The sequence below is a fragment of the Gopherus evgoodei genome, chromosome 3, assembly GCF_007399415.2.
Source record: "Gopherus evgoodei ecotype Sinaloan lineage chromosome 3, rGopEvg1_v1.p, whole genome shotgun sequence".
Taxonomy (NCBI): domain Eukaryota; kingdom Metazoa; phylum Chordata; order Testudines; family Testudinidae; genus Gopherus; species Gopherus evgoodei.
In genome coordinates, this window is record NC_044324.1 from 22,208,248 (window position 1) to 22,225,247 (window position 17,000).

The 17,000-nt window shown below is 43.5% G+C and overlaps 1 protein-coding gene across 1 annotated transcript in view; it reads right to left on the reverse strand.

The window, feature by feature from the left end:
• The window catches only part of LOC115648099 (cytochrome P450 2K4-like), a 40,204-nt gene that overhangs the window by 9,849 nt on the left and 13,355 nt on the right, over positions 1-17,000 (reverse strand). The window contains exons 5-8 of the mRNA XM_030555237.1: positions 10,841-11,014; positions 4,843-4,984; positions 833-1,017; positions 458-599 (exon numbers count right to left, since the gene is read on the reverse strand). Coding sequence (XP_030411097.1) covers positions 458-599; positions 833-1,017; positions 4,843-4,984; positions 10,841-11,014 — 643 coding nt within the window. The remainder of the gene's footprint in view (positions 1-457; positions 600-832; positions 1,018-4,842; positions 4,985-10,840; positions 11,015-17,000) is intronic.

The window sequence follows — 17,000 nt, forward strand, 5'->3', positions numbered from 1 at the left end:
GAGGGATACCCCAAGTTGGTGAGACAGAGGGCTCAGCGGCTCAACAGTCCAACTTCCTCCCTGGGGACCCCATCACAGTAATCTAGTCTATCCCCCACAACAATCAGGCAGGACCAAGTATACACAGACCATCCCTCACATGTGTTTGGCCTGTTCTTAAAAACCTCCGCTGATGAGGATTCCACAACTTTATTAGGGAACATTTGAAGACAGTTATCAGGTTCCCCTTGATATATGATCATTTGAAAGCAGCTGGGACTCTAAATGCACCCTCAAATTGCAAATTAGAGTACCCAGTGGTACACATGTGCTTTCAGCAGTAGCACAATCTAAAATGGGAGATAATACCACATAAGGGGCAAATAGAGGATGAGGTTTAAAGACCCACAAGTTTATGTTGCAGTCTGGTGAATCTTGGATATCTATCCCCACAGCAGTAAATGAAAATAGAAAGTACCTGCTGAAAAAGGCATGAAAGCCTCTTTCTTTACAAACTTTCCTTTGGGGTCAAGAAAATGCTCAGGATTGAATGTATCTGGTTTCTTCCACTGAGATTCATCCCGCAGGACAGAGGCCAGTAAGGGGATGATGTAAGTTCCCTGTAAATCAAGTCAGTGGAGTTATTCCAAAGGTCAATATGCTCTCTTGACTATAGCTTGATATAAGCATTTAAGCTACAGTAAGTAAGTGATGCTATGGCAAGTACTGCCACAGGACGTCCAATGCGATTCAACATTAATTAGTGAATCAGGACTTAAAAGGGTCAATCAGCTGAACCAGGGCTTTAACGATGTCGCAGAACACAAGAAAAGCAATACTACAAACTGTTCACCTTTGGAATAAAGTAGCCTTTTAGAGTAACATCCTCAGTGGTTTCATGAGGCAAGTTCATGGGCAGGATATTAGCGAACCTCTGAATTTCATGGACAACTGCATCCGTATATGGCATTTTAGTTCGATGTTCGATTCGTGGCTGGGCTGATCCTATAACTCTTGTGATCTCTTCTTGGACTTTGCCTGAGAAAATATAATAGAGATCAGGAATCAGTTATCTCTAAGAAATGCTGAGCATTGTGGCTTTGAGAGGTGCACAAGCGCATGTTAAAGTGATATTGTAAGCTCTCCAAAATCTGTCTGTTTCCAGAAATAATGGGGTGCTGACAATATTAGAGCTTATAAACATTTATTTGTCAATATCAAAACTAAATAGAGAACTTCTGAAAACACAAGTAACCTATCCTATTACTTGGCTTGCCAAAGAATAATAGAGTCATTTAAAGTAAAGCTGACTGCAGAAACTTTGACGGCACATATTCTGTTGGAACATGTCCTTCTGTTAAAACTGAAATGCTTCATGAAATCATGTCAAGCCTTCTGAAATTTTGTTCTGGAAGAAAACTGGGGAAAAGTAAGTTCTGGCAATGTCAAAAATGTCACATTTTTAACATTTTTGCAGTGAAATATTTTGATATTTTTTTCTGAAACTACTTTTTGTTTAGAAATTTTATTTTTTTGTATTACATGACATACATCTCTACCTCTATATAATGATGTCCTCGGGAGCCAAAAAACCTTACTGCGTTATAGGTGAAACCGTGTTATATCGAACTTGCTTTGATCCACCGGAGTGCGCAGCCCTGCCTCCATGGAGCACTGCTTTACCGCGTTATATCCAAATTTGTGTTATATCAGGTCACATTATATCGGGGTAAAGAGTATTTTATATGATAATATAATACAAAATTAAAATTTCAACTTTTCACATGAAGCATTTTGATTTTGTTGAAACAAAATATTTCAATTGCCCTAAAAGCTTTTTTTTTTAATTTTCCCCTATGTTGGAATTTCAAAAGCCTTCAGGAAATGGGACTTCCATCTTTGCACAGTTCTATTGTTAACCATCAGAGCACTTACAAACATTAACTAGTTAACTTCCCAGACTATTATCCTATTGTTTACAGAGGCTGGCAAGGCCACAGTCAGGTTCAGCATTCAGGAGTTCCTAGCACCCAGGCCTGTATCAGACCACTAGATCATGCCCTTCTTTACTTAATCAAACAAACAGGAACAGGCTGTGGGCCACTGTGACCTGTGATCAGGACTGGCCCTAGGGGTTTTAACGCCCTAGGCGCACGGCCATTTCACCACCCTGCGCGCTGGTCCCGCGGCTCCGGTGGAGCTGCCGCAGTCGTGCCTGCGGAGGGTCGTCTGGTCCGCGGCTCTGGTGGGGCTGCCGCAGTCATGCCTGCGGGTCCACCAGAGCCACGCGAGCAGCAGACCCTCCGCAGGCACGACTGCGGCAGCTCCACCAGAGCCGCCTGCCGCCCCCTCCGTCAAAATGCCACCCACCAATAATCCTGGCGCCCTAGGCAATTGCCTAGGCCACCTAAATGGAAGCGCCAGCCCTGCCTGTGATTAAGAATGGATTTTATTTCAAACAGTTTTCAATGCCTTTGCAACTGAGGCTTTCCTGTTGACTCTGTCAATTTCTTGCACAGAGGATTTTTCCCATGGTGCCCTGAAGCAGCCTTCAGGCAAGAAGCCACCAAGTAGAACTGGAAAGGAATGATCCTGTGAATGTCAGAAACAGAGTTTGAGATGTGTAGGCAATGGTTTTGTGTGTGGTTATTTTAAGAGCCAAAGAGAAAGGAGTTAGGAGAAGCAACTGAAAAAGCATAAAAGTAAAACGAGTCACACACACAAAACAAAACCCTTGCTTTATTATAGAACCAAACTCTGGGTCCTCCAGAACATAGGTTGCCAGAGTTTGACCTCACCTAACTGTAATCAGGAGTAACTCCATTGAGACCAGTGGAGCTGTACTGAAGTAAATGAGAGCTGGTGGTGTGTGTTATATCTATGCAAGTCATGCCCAACTTACTGTGTGTTGCCCAGCTGGCAGGCTGAATCTGGCTTGTCCAGCCCCCATGGAGGATTCTATTTTGTAGAACAAACCTCTGCACAGTGTGATCTTGCATGTGCCTCCTATGAGGTCATACCGTATGGAGTACACCATTTTGTACAGAAAAGAGCGCTCTGTAAGCTCAAAAGCTTGTCTCTCTCATCTACTGAAGTTGGTCCAATGGAAGATATTATCTTACCCACCTTGTCTCTCTAAGGCACACAAGCAAGCTGTTGCATGGCTTACTAAAACTGCCTCAACACACCACAGATGAGATCAGTTCCTTTTTATCTTGTATTATTTCGCCTGTCTATTGAGACTGGAAGTTCTCTGGGGGCATGGACTCTGTCTTCTGTTTTGTTCAGTGGTGAACATACCACTGGGATTTAACAAGTAATTAGAGCTGGATGGAATATGAGAAACCACCACAGAAATGTTCAAAAAAGTTTTGTCTATTTTCTGGGGGGTGGGAAAGGCAAAGTTTGACAAAACACAGAAACAGAGAGGAGAGAAGAGATAAGAAAGGAAACGTGGGGGAAATACAGCTTTTGTTGATGTCCTCAGAATGCAGGGCAGCGGGTCAGTCACACACAGATAGATGCTTTAGGCTGGTAGGTTGAGCCATGACAGCTGTTGCTCTGGACCCCAGCTTGCTTCCCCAACCAGGAACATCATCTGGTTGGTTGGCTAAGGTCCCTCTCCTTCACTGGTCCTTCTTAGGACAACCAGAGCTGGCTGGGTTGTCTCACCTGGTCATGCCGGTGCAGTACAGTGCTGTTGATTTCAGGGTTAGGTGAAAAGCTGAGGAACACACACACACACACACACACACACACACACGAAGAGGAGAAAGATTGTGCAGGATGGAAAGAGACACATGAAGGAAGGGAAGACAGAACAAGATCTCACATGTATCAGGTTGGGTCCTTGCTGGGGCAGTGATGATGGTCAAACATCCCTACTGGCGTATTAAAGTCTGAATGTTATGGTAAAAATCCTTCTGCTGCAACTGTGGGGGTTGTAGAAGTTCCTTTTTTAACTTCCCAAGTGTCTTTTTAAGGCCCACCCCAAGAGTGGTGGGTAGAATGGTCCATCCTCTCATTATTTTGTGCACCAGTTAGGTCTAATGTCCAAAGTAACAATGTTGATCCATAAAAGCGGCAAAGAGTTCTGTGGCACCTTATAGACTAACAAATGTATTGGAGCATGAGCTTTTGTGGGTGAATACCCACTTGCATCCGACAAAGCTCATGCTCCAATACATTTGTTAGTCTATAAGGTGCCATGGCACTCTTTGCCACTTTTACAGATCCAGACTAACATGGCTATCCCTCTGATACTTGAATTTTGATCCATTGATTTTGGTTCCCTTTTCCTCTTGTTTACTAATCACGGTCTTAACAATGTCCAGTAGACACCTCCTCCCCACTATTTAAATTAATTCCATTTGTCTCCTTCTTAAATCTTTTCTTAAACAATTTCCTATAACACATCATTGTGACAATTCATGACCCTTCACCCACTTTCCACGGGTTAGGCTCACAATTCAAGTAGGTCTGTCTGCTCTCAATTATTACAACTGTGTTCACAGTCATGACCATTTAAATCCTGCTCTGTATTGTTCTGTTTCTCAAGAGCAAACTTCTAGTGTAAGTCTGGAGCAATTCTAATGAGTAGACTGGAATAGCTCCAGGTTTACATAGGTGTAACTGAGATCAGAATCTGGCTCTAAGGAAATAAAAGCATAACCCACTGGTACGTACATGTTCCATGTCCCACTCTGTGCCTGATCTACTGAGGATATGGATCTGTTACAGCTCTCTGCTGTCAGGCATGACTCTTTAGCTCTAAAGCTGTAGCAGTTTATGCTGTTAGCTCCCTAGCTTCCTGTTCAACCCTCCTGTGCCAGTCCAGCTAGCAGCCGTCACAAAAGCACTTACTCTGAATCTGGGGGTATTTCATCATTAGCAGAAGTCCCCAGCGCAGTGTGGTGGAAGTGGTCTCCATGCCAGCAGCAAATAAGTTGGTCACAAGTCTCATTAAATTGGCATTATGGAAATATCCATTGGCATTTCCCTTCTCCTGAAAAAAAAATTATTAACACATTAAAAACTCCAGTGGGCAGTTATAACTTAGAGAGCTAAATCATATTTACTAAATAATAAAGTATATAGTAAAAAATAAATGTAAAAGAACCAAGAGGGCTTTGATCAGATGCCCTCAAACATATAGGTATCTTCTCTACTAAGGATCAGTCCTGAAAAGTGCTGAGCACTCTCGATCCAATTCACCAAACCACATAAGTATGTGCTTAACTTAAAGCACAGGGATAGAGCCACTGATGCCAGGAGTCAGGAATATGCTTAAAGTTAAGCATGTTTTAAGTGTTTCACTGGATCACAGTCAGAGTGCTCATCACCTTCCACAATCAAGCTCATAGAGAAGTGTATTTTTCCTATGCAACCACAACCAACCTGAGTGCCATAGACTTGGGAAGCTAACATGCTGAGTGCAGTTCAATCTATGGTCTTCCAGACCTATCTGAGTCAGCTCAGGACAATTACTCCATATATGATTGAGTCCAATCTCAGACACACACATGTGCAGCTTGCCATCTTGCACAATCAACCACCTGTACTCATGCATCTAAGCAAACAATGGAGATCAGGACAGGTGATTATCGTAACACTATTATGGTGAAATATTCTGCACTGACTTAGTGCTGGCCAGTAAAGGCTACATATGCAATGCCTACTGGACAGTGATCCCGCTCTTCTTGGTGTCAGTTGTATCTGTGCTTGTCATAGTATCTTTCCCCAATCTGAACCTTAGAGTCCAAAAGTTGGGGTACCAGCATGAATTCCTCTAAGCTTTATTACCTGCTTAGATCTGATAAGCTGCCACCAATTAGGAATTCCAGTGATTGATACACTCTGGTCCCCCCAAAACCTTCCCTGGGGACCCCCAAGACCCAGACCCCCTGGATCTTAACACAAGGAAAGTAAACCCCTTTCCTCACCGTTGCCTCTCCCAGACTTCCCCTCCCTTCTCTTCCCTTCCAGGTGTTCCCTCCCTGGGCTCCTGGAGAGAGAGACAGATTCACGCTCCGTGAATCTAAAACAAAGGGATTCCACCCTTCTCCCCTCCCTTCCCCTTCCCTGGTGAGTACAGACTCAATTCCCTTGAGCCTCAACAAGGGGAATAATCAGATAGGTCTTAAAAGCAAAACTTTTAATAAAAAGAAAGAAAAAAAGTAAAAAAGTTATCTCTGCAATTTAGATGGTAAAAGTTACAGGGTCTGACAGCTTATAGACACTAGAAAGAAGCCTCCCCCCAGCAAAAATACAATTTAAAATACTTCCAGCAAACTACATATTTGCAAATACAGAAAACAATCAAAAGACTATAACCGCCTTTCTTACTAAATACTCACTATTCTGAATATATAAGAGACTGTAGCCGGGAGATTGGCAAGAAACCTGGCTGCACGTCTAGTCCCTTCCAGGACCCAGAGAGAACAAAGCAAAACCCAAAAAACACAAACAATGGCTTCCCTCCACTGAGATTTGAAAGTATCTTGTTTCCTGATTGGTCCTCTGATCAGGTGTCCGGTTCACTGTTTGTTAACCCTTTACAGGTAAAAGAGACATTAACCCTTAGCTATCTGTTTATGACAGTGCTAGAGGCTTCAATGGCAATGCAAATGGACTCTTAATAACAGTAATACCTATTTCATAAACAATAATTAGTAGATCTCAAAGTGCTTATAGTGGAGGCAAATGTCATTATTATAGATGGAGAGATGGAGGCACAGAGAAGCTAAATGACTTATCTAAGGTCACCCAGGAGATGAGCAGCAGAACCGGCAATCATCCAAGTCCCACTCCATTTCTTGATCCATTAAGCCACAATCACGTCCTATTCTTTTTTCTCTTTTTATACTTTATTGTTATTTGTAGTTCATTCTCTCATTCTTTTGTGATGCACATGAATTGTATGCACATCTGGGCAGCTGGGAAATAATCCAGCAACAAAGAAAAAGTCCACAGGAAATTTGGCTCTTTTTGACCAAGTACATCAATCTTTCTGCAAATATTTGAGATATTGACTTTTCCTGGAAAGACTATTCATAGAACGGGGTAGGCAACCTATGGCAGGGGTGCCGAAGGCAGCTCATGAGCTGCTTTTCAGTAGCACTCACACTGCCAGAGTCCTGGCCACCGGAGCGTGGGGCTCTACATTGTAATTTAATTTTAAATGACGCTTCTTTTAGATTTTTAAAACCTTATTTGCTTTACATATAACAATAGTTTAGTTATATATTATAGACCTATAGAAAGAGACCTTCTACAAATGTTAAAATGTATTACTGGCACACAACACCTTACATTAGAGTGAATAAATGAAGACTCGGCACACCACTTCTGAAAGCTGGCTGACCCCTGTCATAGAAAGTGCATTTCAAAGTGGCCTGCTTGTCCCTCTGCCCAAGGAAAGATCCTTTTCCTAGCCCATTGTTTTGACCATTTCACCCCTCTCTGCATCCCTCCACTGGCTTCCCCTTCTGATTGCTTTCAATAGAGAATCATAGAAACGTAGGGTCAGAAGGGACCTCAAGAAGTCATGTAGTGCACGTCCCACGGCAAGGCAAGATTAAGTATATCTAGACCATCCCTGACAGGTGTTTGTCTAACTGTGTTCTTAAAAACCACCAATGACAGGGATTCCACACATAGGCGCCGACTCTCTGTGAGAACTCCGGGGTTGAAGTTCCTTCCCAGCACCTCCCACCCACCGCGAAACACCTGTGATTCCACAACCTTCCTCCATAACCTGTTCTACTTAACTATCCTTATAGGTAGGAAGTTTTTCCTAATATTCAACCTAAATCTCTCTTGCTGCAAACTAAACTGATTACTTCTTGTCCTACCATCAGAGGACATGAAGAACAATTGATCAGTGCCTTCTTTATAACAACCTTTTACTCATTTGAAGACTATTATCATGATCTCCCACAGTGTCCTCTTTGCTAAACATGCTCAGTTCTTTCAACCTTTCCTTACAGGTCAGGTTTTCTAAACCTTTTACCGTTTTTGTTGCTCTCCTCTAGACTGTCTCCATTCTGTTTACATCTGGTGCCCAAAACTGGACACAGTGCTCCCACTGATGCCTCACGATGCTGAGCAGAGCAGGACAATTATCACTTGCCACTTACATGTGACCCTCCTGTTAATACATCCCAGAATGTCATTTGCCCTTTTCTCAACTGCATCACAGTGTTGACCCATAGTCAATTTCTGATCCACTATAACCCCCAGATCCTTTTCTGCAGAACTGTTGCCGAGTCAATGAGTATTTTTGCTTTTGATTTTTCTTTCCTAAATACAGTTTATGTTTTTATTGAAATTCATCTCATTGATTTTTGGACCAATTCTCAAATGTATCAAGTCTTCACTCTCAAGGCCCTTCACCACCATTCCCATCCTGCCCATCTTCTCTCATTCACTGTTAAGATGTCGAGTCCTGGCTCCAGTTGACCAGTGACACCAGCCTTCATTGCCCATGTATTACATTTTCAAACAAGCACTCTGGTGTTTTCATAGAAGCATAGATTCATAGGACTGAAAGGGACCTTGAGAGGTCATCTTGTCCGGTCCCCTGCACTCATGGCAGGATTAAGTATTATCTAGACCATTCCTAATAGGTGTTTATCTAACCTGCTCTTAAAAATTTCCAATGATGGAGATCCACAACCTCTCTGGGCAATTTTCCAGTGCTTAACCACCCTGACAGTTAGGAAGTTTTCCTAATGTCCAGCCTAAACCTCCTTTGCTGCAAGTTAAGCCCACTGCTTCTGAAACTATCTGAAGAGGTTAAGAAGAATAATTCTTCTTCCTCCTACTTGTAACACTCTTTTATGTACTTGAAAAATGTTATCATGTCCCCTCTCAGTTTTCTCTTTTCCAGACTAAACAACTCCATTTTTTTCAATCTTCCCGCATAGTCATTTTTGTTGCTCTTCTCTGGACTTTCTCCAATTTGTCCACATCTTCCTGAAATATGGTTTACAGAGCTGGACACAATACTCCAGTTGAGGCCTAATCAGTGCAGATTAGAGCAGAAGAATTACTTCCCATTTATTGCTTACAACACTCCTGCTAATACATCCCAGAATGTTGTTTGCTTTTTTTTTGCAACAGTGTTACACTCTTGACTTACATTAAGCTTGTGGTCCACTATGACTCCTTGATCCCTTTCCGCACTACTCTTTCCTAGGCAGTCATTCCCCATATTGTATGCGTGCAATTGACTGTTCCTTCCTAATTGGAGTGCTTTGCATTTGTCCTTATTGAATTTCATCCTATTTACTTCAGACCATTTCTCTAGCCTGTCCAGATCATTTTGAATTTTAATCCTACCTGCCAAAGCACTTGCAACCCCAACCAGCTTGTTATCATCTGAAAACATTATAAGTGTACTCTCTAAGCCATTATCTAAATCATTGATGAAGATATTGAACGGAACCTGACCCAGAACTGATCCCTGCAGGACCCCACTCATTATCCCCTTCCAGCTTGACTTTGAACCACTGATAACTACTCTCTGGGAACGGTTTTTCAACCAGTTATGTACCCACCATATAGTAGCGCTGCCTAGGTTGCATTTCCCTAGTTTATGAGAAGGTCATGAGAGACAGTATCAGAAGCCTTACTAAAGTCAAAATATACCATGTCTACAGCTTCCCCCCATCGCTAACGACTCAGATATCTCTTCAGACAGCTCCTTTCTCCCATGCTGCCCCAAACACTTGGAAGGAGTTCCACACAAGCATCTCTAAAACTAACACCCTTTCCTTCTTTAAATATCCCCATAAAACTCTCCTTTGCTTTGATGTCTACAGAAAGCTGGACAGCAGTTAGGCCACTGGTCTAGTGAGACTATGGCTTATCATGCGGACCAATATTGTCTGACAGTTTCCTTGTGCTCCCTCATGCCCACATCGCTTCACATCTCCATATCCATCTGTTGTCTCTTGGCTTATTCTTAGACTGTAAATTCTCTGGGACAAAGACTAGCTATTTACTTCGTCTTTTGTACACTGCCTAGCACAATGGAGTCCTAGCCCACAACTAGGCTCCTAGGTGCTATTGTAATATAATAAAATAGTAATAGAAAAAATATTATGTGACCAGGGCCGGCTCTAGGCAGCAGCGAAGGAAGTAGGTGCTTGGGGCAGCCAATGGAAAGCGGTGGCACGTCTGGGTCTTCGGCGGCAATTTGGCAGTGGGTCCCTCAGTCCCTCTCTTCCTCCTTGAGCTGCCACCAAAGTGGTGCCAAAGAGGAAAAGAGGGAGCGAAGGACCCACAGCCTAATTGCTGCAGAAGAATGAAGCAGCATGCTGGAGCTACCGCCAAAGTGACACCGATCGTCTTTATTTATTTATTTATTTCCATTCACTGCTTGGTGCTGCAAAAAATCTGGAGCCGGCCCTGATGTGACTAATCTGACCAATCACAAGTGACCAAAACAGTTAGAACTTTGAATCTTTATGGATTACTCCATCAGGTAAACATTTGGAAAGACGTTTGTCAAGCAAATTCCAACAATCAGTACATTTGAGGAAATTGCAATTAACGGAGGGATATTCAACTAGCAATGAGAGATTTTTATCCCTGATTGCTGCAAGAATTGCATAGGTGGACCTCCTGAACTACTAAAACCAGTGGGACTCCATGCAGGCCAAATGTACCATTCATGCAATTCTTATTGCAAAGTTGGGGACAAAATTTGTTGTATACATTAGTCATTGCAAGTTATTTGCTCAATTCTGCTAGTTTGTTAGGTGCATACTTTACCAATGCTTGTTTTTCATGCAAATATGTTTTTAATTATAAAATATGAAAAGGAAACCTCTAAGTCTGCAGCAATCATAATTACCTCCTGTTGTCTTACAAGGAATGCATCAATAAAACTTCTCTGATCATTTTTGTCCAGTTCTTTGAGGCGTTCTATGAAAGTAAGCTGTATAAAAGAGTGCAATTCACTTATGTTCTGCAAAAGAATCTTGAAATTCTTGAGTAGAAATCCAAGGGCTGGGAACATGTTATATAGCTGAAAGAATGTAAGATGTCAGAGTAAGCAAAAATAAGTTATGAGAATACTTAACACCTATTATAGCACTTATCTGACAAAGATCTAAAAGCAATTATAGACTCATAGACTCATAGGTCAGAAGGGACCAATCTGATCATCTAGTCTGACCTCCTGCACAAGGCAGGCCACAGAACCCCACCCATCCAATTTTATAACACCCCCTATCCCAGGATCGGGGTATTGAAATCTTCAAAATTGGTTTGAAGACCTCAAGCTGCAGAGAAACCACCAGCAAGCGAAAAACCTCCAGGGCCCCTGCCAATCCGCCCTGGAGGAAAATTCCTTCCCGACCCCAAATATGGCGATCAGCTAAACCCTGAGCATGTGGGCAAGAGTCACCAGCCAGCACCCAAGAAGGAATTCTCTGCAGTAACTCAGTTCCCATGCCATCCAACATCTCCCCGCAGACCATTGAGCAGACCTAGCTGGTGGTAATCCAAGATCAATTGCCCAAATTAACAATCCTATCATAACATCCCCTCCATATACTTATCAAGCTTTGTCTTAAAGCCAGGAAAGTCTTTTGCCCCCACTACTTTCCTCGGAAGGCTGTTCCAGAACTTCACTCCCCTAATGGTTAGAAACCTTCATCTAATTTCAAGTCTAAACTTCCTAATATCCAGTTTATACCCATTCGTCCTCGTGCCTACATTAGTACTAAACTTAAATAATTCCTCTCCCTCCCTAACGTTAACCCCCCTGATATATTTATATAGAGCAAGCATATCCCCCCGCAGCCTTCTTTTGGCCAGGCTAAACAAGCCAAGCTCTTTGAGTCTCCTTTCATAAGGCAGTTTTTCCATTCCTCGGATCATCCTTGTAGCCCGTCTCTGAACCTGTTCCAGTTTGAATTCATCCTTCTTGAACATGGGACACCAGAACTGCACACAGTATTCCAGATGGGGTCTCACCAACGCCTTGTATAACAGTACTAACACCTCCTTATCCTTGCAGGAAATACCCCGCTTGATGCATCCCAAAATCGCATTTGCATTTTTAACAGCCGTATCACATTGGCGACTCATAGTCATCCTGCTATCAACCAGTACCCCAAGGTCCTTCTCCTCCTCCGTCGCTTCCAACTGATGCGCCCCCAACGTATATCCAAAATTCTTATTATTAATTCCTAAATGCATAACCTTGCACTTTTCACTATTGTATTTCACCCTATTTCTATTACTCCAGTTTACAAGGTGGTTCAGATCTTCCTGAATAGTATCCCTGTCCTTCTCCGTGTTAGCAATATCCCCCAGCTTCGTGTCATCCGCAAACTTTATTAGCACATTCCCGCTCTTTGTGCCAAGGTCAGTAATAAAAAGGTTAAATAAGATCGGTCCCAAAACCGATCCTTGAGGGACTCCACTAGTGACCTCCTTCCAGCCTGACAATTCACCTTTCAATACGACCCTCTGGAGTCTCCCCTTTAACCAGTTCCTTATCCAACTTACAACTTTCATATTCATTCCCATCTTTTCCAATTTGACTAACAGTTCCGCATGTGGAACCTTGTCGAACGCCTTACTGAAATCTAGGTAAATTATATCTACCGCATTTCCTTTATCTAAGTAATCCGTCATCTTCTCAAAGATTGGTTTGACACGATCTACCTTTAGTAAATCCGTGTTGCAATTCGTCCCAATTACCGTTGACCTCTATGTCCTTAACTACTTTCTCCCTTAAAATTTTTTCCAAGACCTTGCATACTACAGACGTCAAGCTAACAGGCCTATAGTTACTCGGATCACTCTTTCTCCCTTTCTTAAAGATAGGAACTACTTTAGCAATTCTCCAGTCATACGGTACAACCCCTGAGTTTACTGATTCATTAAAAATTCTCGCTGACGGGCTTGCAATTTCATGCGCCAGTTCCTTTAATATTCTCGGATGAAGATTGTCCAGGCCCTCTGATTTTGTCCCATAAAGCTGTTCAAGTATGGCTTCTACCTCAGATGTGGTAATATCCACCTCCATATCCTCATTCCCGTTTGTCATCCTTCCATTACCCCTAAGCTCCCCATTAGCCTTATTAAAGACTGAGGCAAAATACTTGTTTAGATGTTGGGCCATGCCTAGGTTATCCTTAATCTCCATTCCATCGTCAGTGTATAGCGGCCCCACTTCTTCTTTCTTTGTTTTCTTCTTATTTATGTGGCTGTAGAACCTTTTACTATTGGTTTTGATTCCCTTTGCAAGGTCCAGTTCAATGCGGCTTTTAGCCTTCCTCACTTTATCCCTACACGTTCTGACCTCACCAAGGTAGCTTTCCTTACTGATCCTGCCTTTCTTCCACTCCCTGTAAGCTTTCTGCTTTTGTCTAATCCCCTCTCTGAGTTGTTTGCTCATCCAGTTTGGCCTACAACTCCTGCCCATGGTTTTTTTCCCCTTTCTCGGGATGCAGGCTTCCGACAGTCTCCGCAGCTGCGACTTAAAGTAATTCCAGGCCTCTTCTGCATTTAGATCCACCAGTTCTTCAGTCCAATCCACTTCCCTAACTAATTTCCTTAATTCTTTAAAGTTAGCCCTTTTGAAATCAAAGGCCCTAGTCCCAGATCTATTTTTGTTTATCCTTCCATCTAGTTTGAACTGAATTAGCTCATGATCACTCGAACCAAGGTTGTCCCCTGCAACCATTTCTTCTATGAGGTCCTCACTGCTCACCAAAACCAAATCTAAAATGGCATCCCCTCTTGTCAGTTCTTCAACTACTTGGTGAAGGAATCCATCAGCTATCACATGCAGAAAAATCTGATCCCTACTATTCTTGCTAGCACTTGTACTCCAGTCTATATCTGGGAAGTTAAAGTCTCCCATGATCACACATTTCCCATTAGTGTTTACCTCCTTAAAAACATTAAAGAGGTCTCTATCCATATCCAAATCAGATCCCGGCGGTCTGTGGCACACCCCAAGCACTATCTCAGGGGAGGCTCTAGTAGCTTTCTTTCCCAGTGTGATTTTTGCCCAGACAGACTCTGTCTTTTCCATTCTATCACTTCTTATTTCTTTACAGTTAACCTCCTCATTGATGTACAATGCTACTCCACCACCTTTGCCTTTATTTCTATCTTTCCTAAATAGCTCATAGCCTTCATTACCTGTACTCCAGTCATGACTACTATTCCACCACGTTTCTGTTATCCCTATAATATCTGGTTTCACTTCCTGCGCCAGTAGCTTTAGTTCCTCCATTTTGTTCCCTAGGCTCCTCGTATTAGTGTACAGACATCTTAATTTTTGCCATTTGGCTTCACTCACATTCTGTACCCTGTTAGGCATGGATATTCTACCACCAACATCACCTGTTAGTCTGTTATCTACACTACCCTTCCTCCTTATGCCAGTTCTTCTGTCCATGGCTGTATCCCCTCTTACTGTGTTTACTTCCCTCTCAAGGTTAAATTCCGGCATGGAGATCTCCCAGCGTGGAGATCTCCCGAACATCTCCCAACCATCTCCCCCAGATTTCTAGTTTAAAGCTCTCTTAATCAGGTCGGCGAGCCTCCACCCTAGAAGTCTATTTCCCTTCTTGCTCAGGTGAAGTCCATCCCGAGAGAACAGTCTTCTGTCCGTAAATGCTTCCCAGTAGCTGTACATTCCAAAGCCCTCCTTATAGCACCACTGCCTGAGCCATCTGTTGATCGCCATAATCTTGTCACACCTTTGTTGCCCTTCTCTAGGAACCGGCAGAATCCCACTGAAGATCACCTGAGCCTCGATTTCCTTAAGCGTCTTCCCCAGTCTGGCATAGTCTCCCTTGATACATTCCAGAGAGTATCTAGCCATATCATTCGTTCCCACATGAAGGACAATCAATGGATTCTTCCCTGCTCCCCCTAGTATCCTTTTCTGCCGCAGGTCCACATCCTGTATCTTAGCACCCGGCAGACAGCACACTCTTCTGTTCTCCCGATCAGCTCTAGTCACAGGCCTGTCTATTCTTCTCAGTAAGGAGTCTCCAATCACGTAGACCTGCCTTTTCCTGGTGACAGTGTGATTCTCCGGTCTAACTCCCGCACCCACCGGCTGCAAGTCCTCTCAATTCCTATTCACCCTTTCAATCCTCCTGGGGCTCATATTTGGTGTTGCCTCCATTGACTCCTCTCCTCCTCTTGCAGGACTATCAGCTCTTCTCTTTTTCCTTGCCCTTTCTCCTTCAGCGACCACCTGCTGTGCCCCTTCTTCATTTTCCAACTCTGAAAACTTGTTCCTGAGCTCTATTTCTCCTTCACTGGCCCGTCTTTTCCTCTGCCTGGTTCTCTTAGTCACATGCTTCCACCGTCCACTTTCCTCACCCAGCAGTCTCTCCTCTGAATTCTTTGGTCCTGCTTCCATCTGAGCTTATCCCTTCAGCCCCCTCGTGTCTGTGCTCCATTGTCTGCTCAAACCCCCTTCTGAACTCAACCAGAGTTTGCACCTGCATCTCCAGTCCTCAGATCTTCTCTTCCATCAGCTCTATCAGGCGGCACTTCACGCAGACAAAACTCTTTTCGGGTACCCCCTCCAGGATCATGTACATGCCGCAGCTTCCACATCCAGTCATCCTCATTGTGTCTTTCACTGCTGCCTCTGTATCACTCATGGCCTTCCCACCTGACGCCTGGTAGTCAACACAACACAAGCCCCCAGCAGGCACCAGACCACCACCCTATCCTTGACTTGCTTGTCGGTTCCTCTGTCTTAGTCTCCCCTGCAACCTCCCCCTGCAAACTCCCACTGAAACTCCCCTGTTTACAGCTCTGTTGGCTGGTCGCTGTGCCGCTGCAGCTGTCTGTGCTGCTGCCTGACTGGCTGGCTACTTATTTAGGACCCCTAATCAGGTAAGCCCCGCCCCCTAATCAGGGCTCCGCTGCTTTCCCAGCACACTACCCCTAGCAGCCTCCACACACACACACACACACACACACACACACACTACGCAATACAATCCACAAACTACAAACTACAAAAACCTGCTTCTCCAACAGAACTCCCACTGAAACTCCCCTGCTTACAGCTCTGTTTGCTAGCTCCTGTGCTGCTGCAGCTGTCCATCGCTGGAGTAGCAATAAGATGGACATCTGAAGGCAAGTAAAAACAAGGCCACCTGAAAACAACATAGTGAAGAGCTGTGGAAGCTGAGCTGAAAAACCTGGGGCATAGCTGGGGAACCATTGAAAGACTTGCCAAAACCAGACAGGAGTGGAGGAGGTTCATTGCTGCCCTAAACACCGAAGGTGTAGTGGGAACATCATGATGATGACAGGGGATTTGCTTGTTTTTAAGATTGGTTTTCTCTGAATTGCTTTTGTTCTAAATAAATAATACTTTCTTCTAAGGAGGCTTTTCGGTTGATAATTGCTACTGTCATTGCCCCGGAGGGAACAGAATAGCAGGGTATAGACGTAGGCCAGTAGGCACACCAGATCATCTAGTTTGATCTTCTACACATGGGAGGCCACTCTAAACCCTAGCCAGTTACCCCTATTTGAGCCCAATAACCTGGATGAGATTAAACTATTGTGTGCCATAAGCAGAGATATTGTGACAATTTTTAGAAAGGGTGAATGGGATGACTCAGATAATTGACATTGATCCCAGGTAAGATAGTGGAGCAGCTGATATGGGACTTGATTAATAAAAAATTAAAGAAGGGTAAATTAATTAATGGAAATCAACATGGGCTTATGGAAAACAGATCCTGTGAAATTAACTTGACTTTTTAATAAGATTACAAATTTGTTTGATAAAGGCAATAGTGCTGATGTAATAAACTTAGACTTCTATAAGGCCTTTGACTTGGTACAGCAAGACATTGCATTGCTTGGTAAACTGGGTGCAAGCAAGTGCTATTTGTTTTAGCAGAGCCATCCCTAGGGGACGGTGAACTGGGGCAACCGCTTTGGGCCTTGCACTTTAGGGAGCCCTGCAGGTCGGCACAATTGGCTGGTGCCACATGCAGAGCCGG